The sequence below is a fragment of the Phodopus roborovskii genome, unplaced genomic scaffold, assembly GCF_943737965.1.
Source record: "Phodopus roborovskii unplaced genomic scaffold, PHOROB, whole genome shotgun sequence".
NCBI classification, from domain to species: domain Eukaryota; kingdom Metazoa; phylum Chordata; class Mammalia; order Rodentia; family Cricetidae; genus Phodopus; species Phodopus roborovskii.
The window spans coordinates 18,821,223-18,838,394 of NW_026125052.1; the positions used below are offsets into that span (position 1 = coordinate 18,821,223).

Below are 17,172 nucleotides of genomic sequence, written 5' to 3' on the forward strand. Positions count from 1 at the left end.
TTTTGGGTGGATTCCAGAAATGGACTGATAAGGCCTGACTGCCTTTTGAACCTTTTGAGGAACTACTAAACTTTCCCAAAGGCAATACAATTTTAATATTTTTACTAACCGTTTATATGGTTTCCAACTTTCTAACTCTTCACCAACACATTTCTATCCCACTTTTGAATCATAGTCATCTATAATCCAATATATAAAGTACTTCACTGAGTTGGTGTTCGTTTATAATCCCTGATGAACAAGAAAATGAATGTTCTACTTAAGCATTAACTGGTCATTTAAATTTCGCATACATTTTTTTTCTAAAAAAAAAAGTGTGTGTGTGTGTGTTTGTTGTGTGTGCATGTGTGTTTGGTGTGTATGTGTGCTTGGTGTGTGTGTTTGTTGTGTGTGTTTGTTGTGTATGTGTGTGTGTGTGTGTGTGTGTGTGCTGTGAGATTTAGAAGCAGAAGATAACTTTCCTTCCTTCAGGAGTCATATAATTATTTTAAGAAACAGTTATATTCTTTAGTCTCCAATCAAAATTCAGCAAGACGTCTTGGGGGCAAACATGCTTCTGAGGAAGCCTAACAACCCAGGTTTGATCCCTGGAACCCACATAAAGGTGAACAGAGAGAAGCAACCCCTCAAGGCTGTCCTTTGACCTCCATAGGGCCTACAGCAGAAAATCCCAATTATAAATACAATGCCATGATATTTGAAAACACAATAAGTATTTCCTACTTATATCATTTTAGATATGAAGAACTTTCAGGGAAGAAATACAACTTAATTTGGATTCATGTGGATAGCACATGATCAGGTAAAGGAAAAATTTGAAAATAACATGGAAAAGCTACTCATCCTTCTCCTAAGTGAACCTTTGCATAAATTCTTTTTAAACAAAAAGCTGAATACTATATTAATTTAAATGCCTGAAAATTTTCTTCCATTCTAAACATTTAAAACATGCTAGCTTCATAAAAAAGTGTATGAGTATGTGCAGAAATTATTTATTTTGTTTTAGCAACTTTACACATATGTATCTATTTACTTATTTAAAACAGAAGGAATCAAGAGAAGCCAAAAATAATCTCAGTTGTCTTAGCATAGGGAAAACCTCAATAGGCTGAGGCAGGAGACTCACTGAAGACCAGGAATTTGAGGGACCCTGGGCAACATAGTGAGAACTTCACCCCAAAATCAAACAAAAACAATATCGGGAACTTGCCTGGTATGCATGAAGCTGGGAAAAAGAAAGTCTTTTCATATAGCATATATTGCAAAATTTCAAGGATGTTATATATATCTTTTATGACTTTAGAGAAATTGTAAGAATCACTAAAAACCTAGAAAATCAAGATCAGTCTTTAAGAGTAAAATATGCATGTATATTTTTAACTTTTAAATTACATATTAGCATCACAAACTAATTTTATTATTTCTTTCTCCTCATAGCATATCGTACATGAGACTGCCATACAGACCCTAAGATGTTTTCAAATAATTGCTCATACTCTTTGTGTCTCCCTTTGACTGGCATTTCTTCAATGTCCTAACACATAGAATCAATCTGGAGAACGGCTTGTGACACAGCCAAGCACACCCTGGCAACCTCCAGAGAAGTGACACATTTAACCAGTGCTCACAGGATAATGGTCAAAGTCAACGACTCCAGCAGCTGTATCAGTAAAGATGTGACCAGATGACGGGTGATCCCAGCTCTGCTCCTGGAGAGCAGCATGTGGCCCAGGAGAAACTGCTTCAAGTCACCCTCAAGAGCTACAACCCCAACAGCAAACCTGCCAGCTTAGTAAATTCACGTGTAATTCTCAACACACAAATCCTCAGGAAAAGCGAGAAATGCTAAATGAAACAAACAGGGAACACATATTTAATCCCTTCTACATTTGTGTCACAATCTCCCTCTGAAGGTAATAGGGTTAAGGGTGTGGAATATGCTGGGGAATTCACAAAACAAGATCTAATAGTAACTGAAACTGTCAGATCTTAGTATTTTCAGAAAAGGGAAAAGGGGGAATAAAATCTGTTAAGAAAAAAATTTACCTAAGACAGAAGGCTAGATCAAATGACCCTTCTGGTACTTTCCAACAACAGAATTTTATGTATGTGATAACCTGCATATTCAGAGTGTTCCACTGTATAAACTTCCTGGGAGATTCTGCAGAAACGTCCCTTTTCATTACTAATTCATTACTAATTTACCTGAGGAGGTGCCTTCTTCAGTAACACAAGAAGAGCTTGCAACACCAGGTTGGAGAACCGGGGACCAATGGGGACATAATCTGAAAGAGAAACATGGCTGTGGCTCAGGATTGAGATCATGGGGCACACGTCCAAACTCGCAGATTTGTCTGCATCAAGACTAAACCTCAGCCGTATGTAGTAAGAGGCAGGCAGCTGTGAAAAATCGACATTTCCAAAACAGTACATAAGAACTCAACTGTGCATTTTATAAAACCTGCTAAATGTCCACTTTGATTCACATAGACATATTTTCTGCTCTTCACAGACATGACTGAAAATGACTGGAAACCACCATAGTACCTTTACATATATTACTCTGATGACAAAGTTTGACACAAACAATATGTAGAAATCCCAGAAAGAGAAGAAGCTGGAGGTGAAAATGGTATGAAAATATAACTACAAGGATGGAGAAGCATTCAGACTAGTCTTCAGGAAATGAAGAGCAGGGAATTAGGGAACTTTCTACTGGGGAACTTGAGCATGGATGCAGCTTTCCCCCAGCTTCCTCTGCATGTGCTTGGAGCCCTGCAGACTTTGCACTGTTTTCTGAACACCAGGGATATAGGCACACACTTCTTGCCATAAAGGTTAGGTAGTATCATTTTCTTTTGAGATCCTTCTAGGACAGTAGCAATTCTAGTACAGTAGTAATACTCAAAAAAATGAACAAAATACAAAAACTCCTATTCACACAAGTGACAATATACTGAGGGCAACATGCAAACATGACTAAAAGTTCTGGAAGGAAATCCTATAAGCTGGACAGAGATGTCCCAAATATGGAGCACCCAAATCTTGGCTACTAGGTAAACCATATTAACTTAAGGAGACTTCATAGATACACCTGCTTTGTTTTACAATAAACACTACCAGAACAAAAAGCAAACAACAGAGGACACAATGTGAGGTTGAACACCATGGGGAAGGGAAGGACAGTTAACTTGACATCATCACTGTGCCATTAGTAGCAGCTACTGCTGGGTGTTTGCCCCAGTGTTTATTAGGTCATCAGATGCTTCTGGTTCAGTGGTGTTGGTCTAGTCCTGATACACTGTTATAATGATATTCACCAGGCTGACTTAATTTCCACTGAACAAGATGTAAAAGTAACAAAACTTTTCTGACATTTACTAGTTTATTTCTGAGTTAAGTGCAGGGACCAAGTCTCATTCATCTTTGTATGCCCTGCACTTCAACCTAAGAGATACTTAATTAGTATTTATAAAAACTATTGTAAAGCGCCTTTCACTTTCAGAATTTCAACACTGATTACCCTACTCATTTGTTATCATTTGTTATGGCATCTCATCATGACTATTGACTTCACATTGGAGACACTGTTATAGTCCCTGTAAGACAAGGTACTTCTATTGCCTCATAGCTTGCAAATTCCCACGCAAATATTCTTCTCCTGTAATTTCAAGGTTTCAGTTGTCATGTGGCAGAGTATAACAGCAAAAGTTACAACTCACCAAGCAGTCTTTCAATGTCGTCCACTACCACACAACTGAGTTGAGATTTGTATGCATCATCAAAGATCTGGAAGAAAGAAAACCATCTGTGACCTCACTGTCTTCCACAATGATGACTATTCCAAGATTAAATTCTTTAATTTTTTTCCCCACTTCCTTGGGATAGGGTCTCACTATCTATACCAGGCTGGTCTTGAACTCACAGAGATTCATCTACCTATGCCTCCTGAGTGCTGGGATTAGAAATGTGCACTAATTCTTGAAGAACACCTAAACAAGACACAGTGTTAACACTAAATGCCCAAACTACAATGCATTAACAGATGACACAACTTTAGAACTTCAAGAACACTGTGTGGGGAAACTGAAAGCACTTAAATGACTTGGTCAGGGTAACACAATATGGTCAGTAAATTAAAGAAAGCTGTTATGTCCTGGCAAACATGGGTTAGCAGTTTCCAATCAGACAGAAGAATCTGTTGATGTATAAGCTAAAGACTAGTGCCTATGGCCTTCAGGCCAGCCTCCTATGAATGATGACTGGTCTGTGAGTGGTTCTCAGGGCCTCCCACCAGGGTCATAAATACAGATTAATCTCTGTATCCACCCTAATCTCTCTGGCTGATGCATAAATTTGATGAACCACAGTGGCAAAAACTGCCCAGCCACACCACATAACATTTTAGGTGGAACAATATTCCCTGGTTGGTATCCTTAAACCATAGACTTAGAATTAAGTATAGAAATAAAAGAATCAAATTAATAATACTAACATTTTTCATATTAAAATAGCCTGTACATAGTTGGCCCTTAAGGAATTCTTAGCAGGTAAGAATGGCTACCATGGAGAGTTCCTCATGGTCACCAGCAGTCCCTTGTTACCTCTTGCGTGGCATAAACACAAACACAGTTCCCATCTCCGTGTATGTAGTCAGATCAGCCCCTCTAGGAGAAATGCTTTCTTTTGGTCCATGCCATTTACACCTCTATCATCGTTGTGTAGCAGTTTCCTTCCAGACTGAAAACACCCAATTCTACAGGGAAGGTTCTTAAAAAAGGGGACAAACAACTCAATACTGCCTCAGGAAGTTCCTGAAACCAACCAGATTATATAAACAGGGAAGGCTGGGTGAGTCACTCTCAGCCAAGCTGACCTGCAAAGAGCACTCTCAGATAAGCTCAGCGCCCAGGAAGCAAAGAGCAGCTCATCTACCTGGACCACGTGGAAGGGACACTCTCCAGCATGTAGAGCTGCCTGCAGCCTGTGCCGTGGGCCCCAGGTTCCCAGCTTGGTGAACTGTCACCCACGCTGGGGTGGGCTTTGGTGATGCAGCTGTTTTTGAGCCATTTATGCTCCTGTAAGTAACCCCTCACCTACATTAGTGTAAATAACTGCAGTAAAACTTATAGGTTCGAAGTGTGTGTGTTGTCTTCCCAGCGTCTGTCATACAACATTGTCCCACACCGTGTCACAACCTCACTTAGCCTTTTCTTTTTGGCTACCTGTCTTCCCACTGGAATGTGAAATGTATAAAACTATCACCCTGTTCATAACATCTTTAGCACCCGACACAAGACAGTTCAGTAATGATGTCCCCTCGGCAGATTCAATAGTTGAGACAACACAAGCTCCAAGTCCATTTTGTCCTGCATCATTTTTCTTTCTATTTTGTTGGCCCAGCATTTTCTGTTCTATGTATATATTAAAGATTCACTATACTTCCCCATATATTACACTAGACTAAAACAAAACAAAACAAAAAAAAAAAAAAAAAAACAAAAACAAAAAACAAAAAACAAAAAAAAAAAAAAACCAGAAGGCAAGTACTATTTCATCATCTCTAGGTCCTCAGATCAACTAATTTAATGCCAGGCCAGAAAAGTAACAAGTGTATGTCAAATAAAATAATAAAATAAAATTTGTGCTTTTATATTCAAGCAGAATATCAAGTAAGTAGTTGGAGATATCCAAGTCAGGATAAGCAAATGCTCTCAAGACAGTGGTAGGTGGAAGTGTGATTGGATGAGCCTTTCAGGGAGCAATAGTAGAGGAAGAACACAGTACGAAGGGCTGATACGGTAGTAGGTGTTAGCGCCATATCCATTTAGTAGTTTCAGTTACTCCATCAACAGAGTTTTTTAATTCCTGTCATATGTCAGGTGTTAATGAAGCCACTGGAGAGAGTAATGAGGCAGAAAACTGCACCCTATCAGAAGTTAGAATGGATGGTCCAGTGTGACTGAAAGACAGAGTCAGTGCATGAGCCATTGTATTCCTTCCTTGTCTCATATGCTGAGTCTTTGAGAAACCACAGTGAGCAAGGATCAAGGATCACCTTCTGAGCCACGATGCTCAGGAGTAAGACACATAGCACAGTGTGTTATGGCACTGAGATTTGGGAGCACCCCTTGGCGCGCTATAACTGAAGGTATCCCAGGCCACACACCACACGCTCATTGGGGACAAGGGTCAAAGCTGGTCACCCCCCTGCCTCTGCCAACACACACACACACACACACACACAAACACACACGACATTTAAGCCAAAATCTAAGTAAGAAGGAGAATGTATTATGAGTGTACCAGAGAGAGGAAATTTGGAAAGGCTATGGGAACCAATTAGCATTTAGTTGACAGAATTAAAATGGAGATGTGAGGGTGTCAGTGTGGCAGAGTGGTGGGTGAGAGGTGACAAGAGGGCCTGACAAAGAAAAACAGACACAGAGCATCTCTAACCAAAGCAAAGCAAACCAAATCCGGGGTCTCACTGTGTAGCCTGGCTTTTCTGGAACACACTCTGTACACCAGGCTGGCCTTGAACTCAGATCCACCTGCCTCTGCCTCCTGAGTGCTGAGATTATAGATGTGTACCACCACCACCCAGCTTGGCTGAGATGATCTTAAAATTTTCTGTGAGCTAAAAATTTATTGTAAAGGCAATTAAAGAGCAAGTTTTAAGCAGCTGATGTGAAGAAACGCAAGAGGAGAGCTAGAGTCTGAGACTGTGCAACTTCAGGTGGGAAATGGCTGGGGAGTGACTACATGGAGAAGCGAGTGTGCTGAGTGTGCTGATGAGGGAGAAACGGGAGTCAAAGAATCAGTTTGGGAATGGATGCTGAGTACATCTGAACAGAAGGGGAGGACTATTTAGCTGGCCCACCCCATCCTCACTTGGAGAAGGGAGAGGAGATGGGATGAAGAGCTGTTCTGTTCCCTGATGGCTAGGCTACTTTTGGCTTTGAGTTAGCGAGTTCAAGATCACAATAGACCTGGCAGCAGTGCTTCTTTGCTATCTCTGGTCTAGACTGGTATGAAAACTGTTGTCATGTTGAGTAAATGCAGGGAACCCCTAAAAACAATACTTTGCAAAATATTTTCAGAGCTCTGCTGAAGGTTTTGAGGCAGACATAATCATTCTGTCACTCAAGCTATGAAATCATAGATTAGAGTGATGGAAGCCTGGGGCGCCAGGGCCTGGCCAGATGTTTTAAGTCTCCACTCCCCCTGAATCAGCTCTTTTCCTTTCTCAATGCAATGTGTAATTTGCATAGCAAACCTGGGACATTGGTGGGTGTTTGTGATGGTGCCCACTTGGAATCCCAGCACTTGGGAGGTAGAGGCAGCAAGTTCAAATCTAGGCCAGGCTCAGCTGAATAAGAAAGTCTGAGACTGGTCTGGGTTACATGAGGCCCTCTCAAAAAGAATATATATATATATATATATATATATCTATATATATATATATTTTAAAAAGTAATAGATTGTTTTGTGTCATGTAGTGAGAACAACTTAGGGACCTCACAGTTCATTATATAAGCTACCTGGAATTTTAGATTTAATAAAAATGTTTTGCACTTTTATTTCTTTTAAAAAAGCAAGCAGCTCTCTGTGGGGTGAGGGCTACAGAGAGAGGAGCTCTCTCAGCTAGCCCTGTTAACAATATACTCACCAGGACAAAGGCTGTGCCAAAGCCAGTTGACTTGACTAGCTAACCCAGACCCCTCTGCTCTAATCTGAATGTGCACACATGCCCCTTTCGCTCTCTCCCCACACAGGCCCCTCTTTATTTGGTCACTGTCTAACATGAGGTCTTCCTTCTTTCCCTGGATCCGAGATTTACGTGTAGTCTTCTCAGACACTGCTTCCTGGCCCGGCCCCCGGCAGAGTGCTCGCTAAGTCGAGACTCAGCCTTGACGGGCAAGCACAGGAGATTAGCTGCCAGCCTAAATCTAATGAGATATTTACATACTGAGCTGGAAAGTTCTACCATAATTTTATGTAAATCAATTCAAAGGGAGGTGAAATATTGGAAGAAAATATACAGGAAAAAAACAAAGCAAAACCAACCAAAATCATGCAAATTGGTGCAGGTTAGAATAGCACCACAGCTTGTTACCAGTCACAGCACACAGCAGATGCACGATGCCTGCTCTAGATCAGATATGCCCCCACCCCGGGGCAGTCAGGTGGGCTGAAGCCACAGCTAGGAGCTACCTCACAGACTCAGAAAAGATTAATCTAAGGGCTGTGTGATCATTCTAGAGTCACCAGGGAGTGTCCTGTAGGGCAGGTGAATTCTCAGCATATGACTGGGCCTAAGTAAGTCAGGTGGGAAGCCTGAAGACAGGTTGGAAGGAGGAAAAAGGAAGGACTGAAGAGGGGCCAGAGGGAGGAACACTCTGTGGGTTTGTGTGGCAATGATGAGATTTTCTCTGAAGGATGAAGATAATCTCTAGAAGAGAGATTTCCAGAGCCTGTTTCCAGCTATGGACACAGAGGAGCCGGTCGGGTTAAACACGCTGCACGGCCTCCCTTCCTTGTAAAAAAAAAAAAAAAAAAAAAAAAGGTCAGCAGTACACAGATCTGAGGGGCATAAGAGACAGGCAGACCATGGGCAGCCTGGGCTCCACAGGTGCATGCTGTAGATACAGCGTGAGGGGCAGGGACTGGGGCAGGGACTGGGGCAGGCTGGGTAGGGGGCAGGGCTCCACAGGGCTAGAGCCACCTGTGAGGAGGGGCGGGGCAGCAGCTGCTTCTCTGGTCTGACATAATGCTGGAGGGAGGATGCCAGCATTATTAGCTCCATGTTAATCCCAACCTTTCAGAGCCACAAGCCACAGGAAAGTGCGCTCCACGGAGCTTCTGTCCTTCATTTTCTATAACCGCTGTAGTGCTCTTAAGTAAGTAAAGCTAAGCTCTTCCTTTTGGAAGACTGGAAGGGTTCTCTCCAATTCTGGAGTAGCTGGCGTGAAGTACCTCAACCTAGTTAGCAGAAATCTAATGACAGGAGGAAGCTCATGGCTTAGAAAATCCCTAACGCGGTAAATCTGTCAGCAATTAGTGGAAAGCATATGCTAATCATATCTGGTAGCATATAAACACGTAAATGAGCAAATTTAAACTGGCGCTATCAGTAATAATCTCTGGTCTCTAAAAATAATTTGGGAGCAGACCAAGCAAACAGGCCATGCAGGAAGTGGACCTCAACTTTTGGCAACACACTATAGCTTCTCGCATTGACTTTAAAATCCCTTATTTGTTTTCCCTGCTTTTCAAGGAAAAGTCCTACATTTTTCACTACTGTGATCCACAGAGAGGGTGTGCGTCACCGTCTAAAAGCCACATGCTCTCAGAGCTCTGCCCCTCCTTTACATGCGCTGCAAAAGACAGTGTGTTCACCGAAAAGCCAAGGCATGTCCATCAGGGCTGCAGCACCCACACCGCTCAACTCAGGCATGCTCAAACTTCTCTGAATCAGCTCCATGATATATTAGGATGTCAACCCAAAACATCCAAATTCTGTTGCTTAGTAACTGCTGTCAGAAGATCCAGTTTCCAGCTCTTTGTACCGACTAGAGCATGAAAGGAGGAGGATTAGGCACCATGACTGTCTCTGCAGACTACAGTTTGCAGTGGATTTACAGTAGGATATTCACACAAGATTATTTCTTTCTCGAAAAGCTAGTGGGAAGGAAAATTTCTTCTGCTAATTTCCAAGCCTTTGAAAAGAAGAATAATCATGCTATTAGTAGAAATTCCATAAACTGCCAATGTTTTTATTTAATTTTGTTAAATTTTTTAAAAATAATATCTGACTTGTCTATTTTATCTCCATACTATATGTGTACTCAGAAGTATCATGATTAGGTAATTAGTTAAAAATCTAATCCCATTGCTCTGTTCCCTTTATCTAATGTCATTAACAGCCAGCCAAAAAAGATTTTTAAGGTATAGATGCGAAAATGGATGAAAGAATTAAAATTTTAGAAGAGAATAAAGTTTGGGAAGCAAGCATAAAATAGGAGAAAAGAGAAATATCTGCAAATATTTCAAATATCTTAGTGAAGCATATGGCACTCCCCCTTCCTAGCCAGGATGAGAGGCTAATGCTTCACAAACACTTTGACAGTGTTGAGTTTATCCATGCAGAAAGGATTTATTGGCGAAAGTAACAGAAGTACAAGGTAGATTTTAAATGAATTGGGAATAAACTATTTTCATGTATTTTTGTACCATCATTTTAGGGGAAAGCAATGGTGTAATTATGGCCTTCTTCATAAAAAACTATCCGCTCTTGGTCCAAGTAATAAAATGACAATAAAGATATTGAATGAGCTAATTTAGACAGCTTCTATGCTCCTATTTAACAAAATTAATATGCTGCATTATTTCTGAGCTTAGAAACTATTATACTTATAGAACATTTGGATGTACACACTCACGAGATGGATCACCAGGACTTGCATGTGCTAAACAGGTAAGTACTCTACCAGAGTCATTAAAATGTAGCTAAAGAGAGAATTGAGTGCCTAACATTTAATTTAAATTAAAAACCAAAGAAATTGGAAAAGAAAAATTTAATAACATTCTTTTTTTGAATTTTTCAAGTATAAATTAGCACAACTTTTTGAAGGAATGGGCCATGTAAAATCAGCATTATCTTTCTATAAAAGGTTTGATAGCAATACATGTAAAAATTTTCACAAATATTAAGATTTTTCTTTTTGCTATGAGAATATGTCTCCTACAAATATCAGAGGAGCTAAACCCATGAAGTCTCAGCAACATGGCTGTCTAAGCATGACCTGGACAAGAAGGGCACCGATAGATACACTAATAAGGAAAAAGAAAAAAACTCACAGGGCCTCAGCCCCAGAAGGACTACAGGCAACTAAGGGATGCTGACATTAACAGTCATCCCCGAAAGAGTATACCAATTGGTCATCCAATACCAATTGGTCAGCCCTGAACACATACATACAAGTAATATTATATGCACTGAGCAAGTTGTGTTTATATGTAGGAAAATGTACACACACACACACACACACAACAACAACAATTAAAAAGAAGCCATGAATTTGAGAGAGAGAGAGAGCAAGGGGGTACATGGAAAGGCTAGAGGGAGGAGAGATAAGGAGGGAAGGGTATAATTTTATTATAATCTGAAAAAACAAAAATATTAGTGAATATTAGCAATCCAAATCCTGAAGATTTATCCCAAAGTCATAAGCAGAAACCTGTGCAATAATAAGTAAAATTGGCCACCACACTTAATTAAGTACATATTCTGTCCAAGCAATATGGTGTTACTTTAAGTAAGTTACTATCTCATTTAATTCTCATGCTGCCTCTATGTGGCAACCCTACCGCCTCAGCCTACTGAGTGCTGGGACTAAGATATGCACCAGCATGCTGTAAATAAACATCACCTTCAACACAAAAAGGCAGAGGCTTACAGGCTTTTGGAGATAATAATTTACTCAAAGTGATAGGAACTAAGCATGGGGTTCCATTTCAGGCCTTTTTTTTTTTTTTTTTTTTTTTTTTTTTTTTGAGCCTGTTTTGGAACTAGTCTGTAGACCAGGCTAGCCCCCACCTCACAGAGATCCACCTGGTTCTGCCTCCAAAGTGTTGGGATTAAAGGCGTTCACCACAATCTCTAGAGTTTAAAGCGGTATGTCCAATGTGCCCTTCAATACATTGTGATTGTGTGCACTCGTGAACACATGTGCATGTAAGTGCATGGCATGTCTTAACAGAGAACTAAAGGATAAGTGCAAACACAGATTATTTTCCTTTTTTTTTTTTTTTTTTTTTTTTTTTTTTTTTTGACAGCCCTGGCTGTCCTGGCACTCGCTCTGTAGACCAGGCTGGCCCCAAACTCACAGAGATCTGCCTGCCTCTGCCTCCAAGTGCTAGGAGTAAAGGTATATTTTACTTTTCTAACCTATTATTTTTGTATTTTCTCTATTATATTTGTTATTAAGAAAAGCTACATGAAGAGGGGGACACTTAAAAGGAAAGAAATGCTTTTGTTTCAGAATAAAACATTACAAATTATCCGTGGTCTGAAAAGAATGTTAAAACACCCTTTTCCCATCCTCACACTAAGATTGTGGGGGCAAGAATAGTGGAGGGAGGCAGCTAGGAGGGCTGGAGAATGGCATTTGCATTTCCTTTTCAAAATCAACCTGGGAGACCTAGAGTATTTAGACTAGTTTGAGCCCTCAGGCATAGTCAGCCAGCCACTAGGTAGTAACAACACGGAAACTGTTCGCTGGCCAAGTCTTATAATATTTCTAATATGTTTCTAAGATACCTATGTTTCATTATTTTCTCTGTTCTGAAGTTTAGTTGCAGGAAATAGTATTTCTCCCACTCCAAGGAAAACAAAAAGTCTAATGTGAACTTATTTATCATTGTGCTGAGAATCTTTTTTTTTTTTTTTTAAATTTTAAGATGATCCAGACAGTGAATCATGAATCAGAACAATTTTGAATAAGCTGGTACGGACTCTTAGTTTTATATTCCTTAGCTTTCTGCTCACCTGAAACTCTACCTTGAAAGGCTTCGGCAATTTAAAGATTAAATCATAAGTTATTAAGTCATTAATTTAACCATTTAAGCCTCTAAAATCAGCACATATTACCTTCCCCCCTTCAAGTCAATTTGCAAGAGATTAAAATAATAAAAATGATACTATCTCACACTCACAAGGTGGCTTTGATCTGCAGAAGCCTAAAGTACTTTTAAAAACATGGGCCATCCACCCACATCTCAGAGCGAATCTGACACAGGAACTGGCAGCAGCTGGAAAGCCGTGGAGTCAGTTGCCATCTGCACAGGCTACTGATTTTGAACTAGCACAAAAGTAAATGGTTTAAGGCAATGTAAATATAACCAGCTTTTCCCTAAGCACCATGTTCTATGATTACAGATTCCAAGGGTTACTTCAAGCTTCAACACAAGAAGCTTAAGGGTCGCCTTTAGAGGGAAAACATTAGCTTGAAGCAGGGAAGGGGCCGGAGAAAGAGTTCACGTGGTAAGTACTTGCCTGGCATGTGCTAGGCTCACTCAAACAAAACAAAGCAACAACCAAGAGCAAGCAAAAAATTTAGAATATAAACATCAACACAGGCTACCATGTGAAAAGAGACAAGGTTTCTCTGTGTAACCCTGGCAGTCCTAAAACACACTATGTAGACCAGGCTGGCCTAGAACTCACAGAAATCCGCCTGCCTCTGCCTCCCGAGTGCTGGGGTAAAGGTGTGTGCCACCACCGCAACTGCCATTCCTGAGGTCTTACTCTCTTGCCTTGATGCAGGTGACATGGATCAGATGCTCCTAATTCTACTCCAGGTAGCTCTAACTTCACTAATGGCTCAGAGTGGCAGATCCAGAAATTGACAACTTGGAGAAAGGGTGAGGAAGACATTAAATTGAGAAGCATGTGACACACACCTGTTCTCTGTAGGAGTTCTTGGGAAAAGCTTCGATAGGCATTTTAACCTCTGTTCTTTTCCAAACTATAGTCAACTGAATTGAACCTGAACAGTTTGGTTTTGTATGTCGATAAAGAACTAAAGAAATAAAGCATAAAGTAATTTGTTCCATTCTATATGACTCTCTTAAGTGATTTTTCTTTAATCAAATTGATATAGACAAGAGGTAAAAATTAATATTGATATATATACTAAGACAGTCAAATTTGGGCAGCAAAGAAACTCTCAACAAAAATGCATTATGAAGTTTTAGGATCTGAAACAGTCACCATCCACACTCAAGTTCTGCTGACAGTTCTAATTGAGGACAGAGTTTCCCCAGCTTAGTATGCATGTGTGTACAGGTATGTGTATGTGTGCACATACACACACTATCACCCAAGACTAGAGATTAAAATGAAAATCAAAATCTTGATACCTTCTTCATGGCCTGACACTTGGCTGTCTCAGAAAAGCCAATCATCTTATCTGGGGAGCAGATCTTGATGAAGGGGAAGTTGGATTCCTCTGCAATCTTTGCAGCCAGGGCAGTCTTCCCGCTGTGAGGGGGGCCTGCATAGAAAGATAGGAGGAGGAAAAAAGCCAACCTAAGCACAGGGCATCAAACAAGTTCAAACTTTTATCCACAAGGCTCTGAGGTCTCAACTAGTTGCTCATTAACATTTCCTGACAGTTTCACAGCAGACATGTTTCCTTTTATTTATTAGCAACTAAACTTAATGAACTGATTAGCATTTCTCAAAAGTATGGTGAAATGCATGCCTTTCTGCTTTCTCACATTCTCTTAATCTTCCAACCTTCTGACTAAGCAAGAACACAAGGGTTTTGCTTCTGAAAAGGAAGAAAATGCATCCAAATGCATATCAGTACGTGAATTATTAGTTGTATCCAATCTTTCTTGCTCTTGGTAACAGAAACACAGTTTTATTAGGAGGTGATATTGGGTGTAGAGGAAAACTGCTTTATTAGAGGCAAATGTGTCACAGAGCTAGAATGCTGAAGAGTCATTTGTTCTCACAAAGGCAATCAAATCCATAGTCGCCTGCACTTAGACACCCCTGCCTGTGTATTGGAAGACATGGCCCTCCTTCCAGTCATAGCCAATTAATCCTTCCTTGCATCCTCTCTGGAAGGGACATCAGTGACAGCTCTCCTCTCCCCTGCCACAGTCCCAATGGCATTTAAACATGTTCTGCAGATCTAGATGTCTGAAAGCCCAATAAATAAACCGATGCCCTCTTTCTGGACTTCACGCCCCTTCATTTCCTTTAAAGCGGAACTTCCCTATGCATCTCTCTGGCTGTTTGACATTTCGTCTCTCACCCACCCTCACCCTGCTATAGAGCTTACACCCACACTGCTCAGACTCCCTTCGGGGTCACCAAACTGCACACACGTATTTTTCGGGCCTGTTAGGCGCATTTGCTACAACTCCTCTGTCCTGAAGTGCCTTTCTTGGCTTCCTGACAGCCCGCCCGTTCCCTTCCTCCTCCCCTCCATTATTCTTGCGTAGTCTCCCTTGTCATTTTTTCCTGCCTGATTTAGTCCTGAACTGTTAACAAGTCTCAGATAAGAGTTCCAGGCCCTGTCTGCATCTCATCCACACCCTTTCTTTAAAGGACTGTCTCCACTCCTATGACTACAAGGGCAGATTCCGATCTAGGGCAGCCAAACTGCTGCCATGAACTACAGACCTGCAAATTAAATAGGCTAGTCAACACTGCTAATCATCATATTATCCTACAGGAACCCAGAACTGAGCTTCTCAAGAGTGACTTCATGATCTTTCTTCCTAAAGCCTGTCTCTGGGCCAGTGTCCATTGTTGATCAGCCCTGCTGATCAGGCAAGGGCCACATTTGACACTTTGCCCAGGCTTATTTAGCTTTTCATTTTTTATTTTCATCTTATTTTATTTTGCTTTTTTTGGTTTTTCAAGACAGGTGTCTCTGTGTGACAGCCCTGGCTGTCCTGGAACTCACTCTGTTGACCAGGCTGGCCTCAAACTCACAAAGATCCTCCTGCCTCTGCGTCCCAAATGCCAGAATGCTGGGATAAAAGGTGTGAACCACCGCCCAGCTTATCTCTTTATTTAAAAAAAAAAAACTTTCTTTTAAAAATTGATGTGCATGTTCCCCCCCCCCCACCGTGTGTGTGTGTGTGTGTGTGTGTGTGTGTGTGTGTGTGTGTGTGTGTGTGTGTGTGGTGCATTTGAAGAGGTCTGAAGGAGGTGTCAAAGCCCCTGCAGCTGGAGTTACAGGCTGTTGTGAGATGCCTGACAGAGAGTTGGGTACTGAGCTCAGGTTGTCTGCAAAAGCAGAAAGCACCTATAAATACTGAGTTACCTCTTCAACACCAATATTTAATCTAGCGAGGATTTCTAAGCTTCTGCTTCCCTGTGTTAGGTCACAGGGATGGAAACAGTATCTGTGGCTGGGTGTGGTGGCATACAGCTTTAATCCAGCACTCGAGACAGGCAGATGAGGCCAGCTTGGTCTACAGATAGTTCCAGGGCAGCCAGGGCTACACAGAGAAACCCAGTTTTGGAAAAATATAATAATAACAAAATGAACACATCTGCACTCCCAGCCTGAGGTGAGGACTAGGGAGGCAGCACATGAGAAGTGCTAAGAGAGTAAGTGGGAAACAGAAAGCACTGAAAAGGCGTAGTAGCAGCAATAACAATTCTCATCAGGCTTTTATTCCATCTACCACCTTCACAGCTGGCAGATAAACAAACCCACTGCCCTGAGCACCACTGTTACCACGCTGCTTCTGCCCACCGGCAGCCCTCAGGAGGCCAATTTACCTGCTTCTACCCAGCGGCTCTCTGTATCTTTTTGCTCCTCCTATCCATTTTCCATCATAAAGCAGCTATGTTTTCAAAATACAAATCTGCTTATGGGGCTTCACCAATAAAAAGCTTCCAAGTGGTTTCCCAGTGCCCCTAAGACATGGTCTAAATCTCTTCTTTTTTCCCTTCTGCTGTGGGAGACCAGACTCAAGGCTTCACACATGCCAAGCAAGCACACTCTCACTGAGCTACAGCCTTGGCCTATGTAGAACAGGTCTTTAAGCTATCCAGTTCGCTATTATCATTACTATTACTATTATTATTATTATTTGAAAGGCATGCCACGGTATGCCTGAGGAGGTCAGAGGACAACTTGGTGAAGCAGTTATCTTCTTACTGTGTTCTGGTGATACTGGCCCCTCCCATCTGCATCTTCAACCCTAGTTTTAGCTAATCTTTCTGCTTCTAGGTCGTTTCTGCTCAGGGACTGTCCATGTGCAGGTTTCTTCTTGTAGACTCCTCAATTCTTTTGCTTGGCTAGCTTCTACCCATCCTTTGCATCCTGGCTTAACATGCTTCTCTCTGAAGCCTTCACCCCTAGACCTTAGGGGAAGCTAGGTTCCTCTGTCATCTGGTCCCCCTGGACTTCTTCACCGTCATATTAACTTAACTGGTTATGAATGGAAAGTCCTTCCCTTTGTCTACTTGACCACTCATGGGCAAAGCAACTTGTACTCCCCCACAACTTTACATGTGTATGCTAAAACAGGGATTTCTTTCTATCTTTTTTCTTGTTCTGTCTTTTTTTTGGGGGGGGGAGGAGGAGCTTCAAGACAAGGTTTCTCTATGTAGTCCTGGCTGTCATGAAACTC

The 17,172-nt window shown here is 41.3% G+C and overlaps 1 protein-coding gene across 3 annotated transcripts in view; it reads right to left on the bottom strand.

Annotated features, from left to right (window-relative positions):
- The window catches only part of Nsf (N-ethylmaleimide sensitive factor, vesicle fusing ATPase), a 290,174-nt gene that overhangs the window by 21,033 nt on the left and 251,969 nt on the right, over window positions 1–17,172 (bottom strand). For all 3 annotated transcript variants that reach the window (XM_051178621.1, XM_051178613.1, XM_051178607.1), the window contains exons 15-17: window positions 13,927–14,060; window positions 3,723–3,789; window positions 2,206–2,285 (exon numbers count right to left, since the gene is read on the bottom strand). In XM_051178621.1, the coding sequence (XP_051034578.1) occupies window positions 2,206–2,285; window positions 3,723–3,789; window positions 13,927–14,060 (281 nt within the window). The remainder of the gene's footprint in view (window positions 1–2,205; window positions 2,286–3,722; window positions 3,790–13,926; window positions 14,061–17,172) is intronic.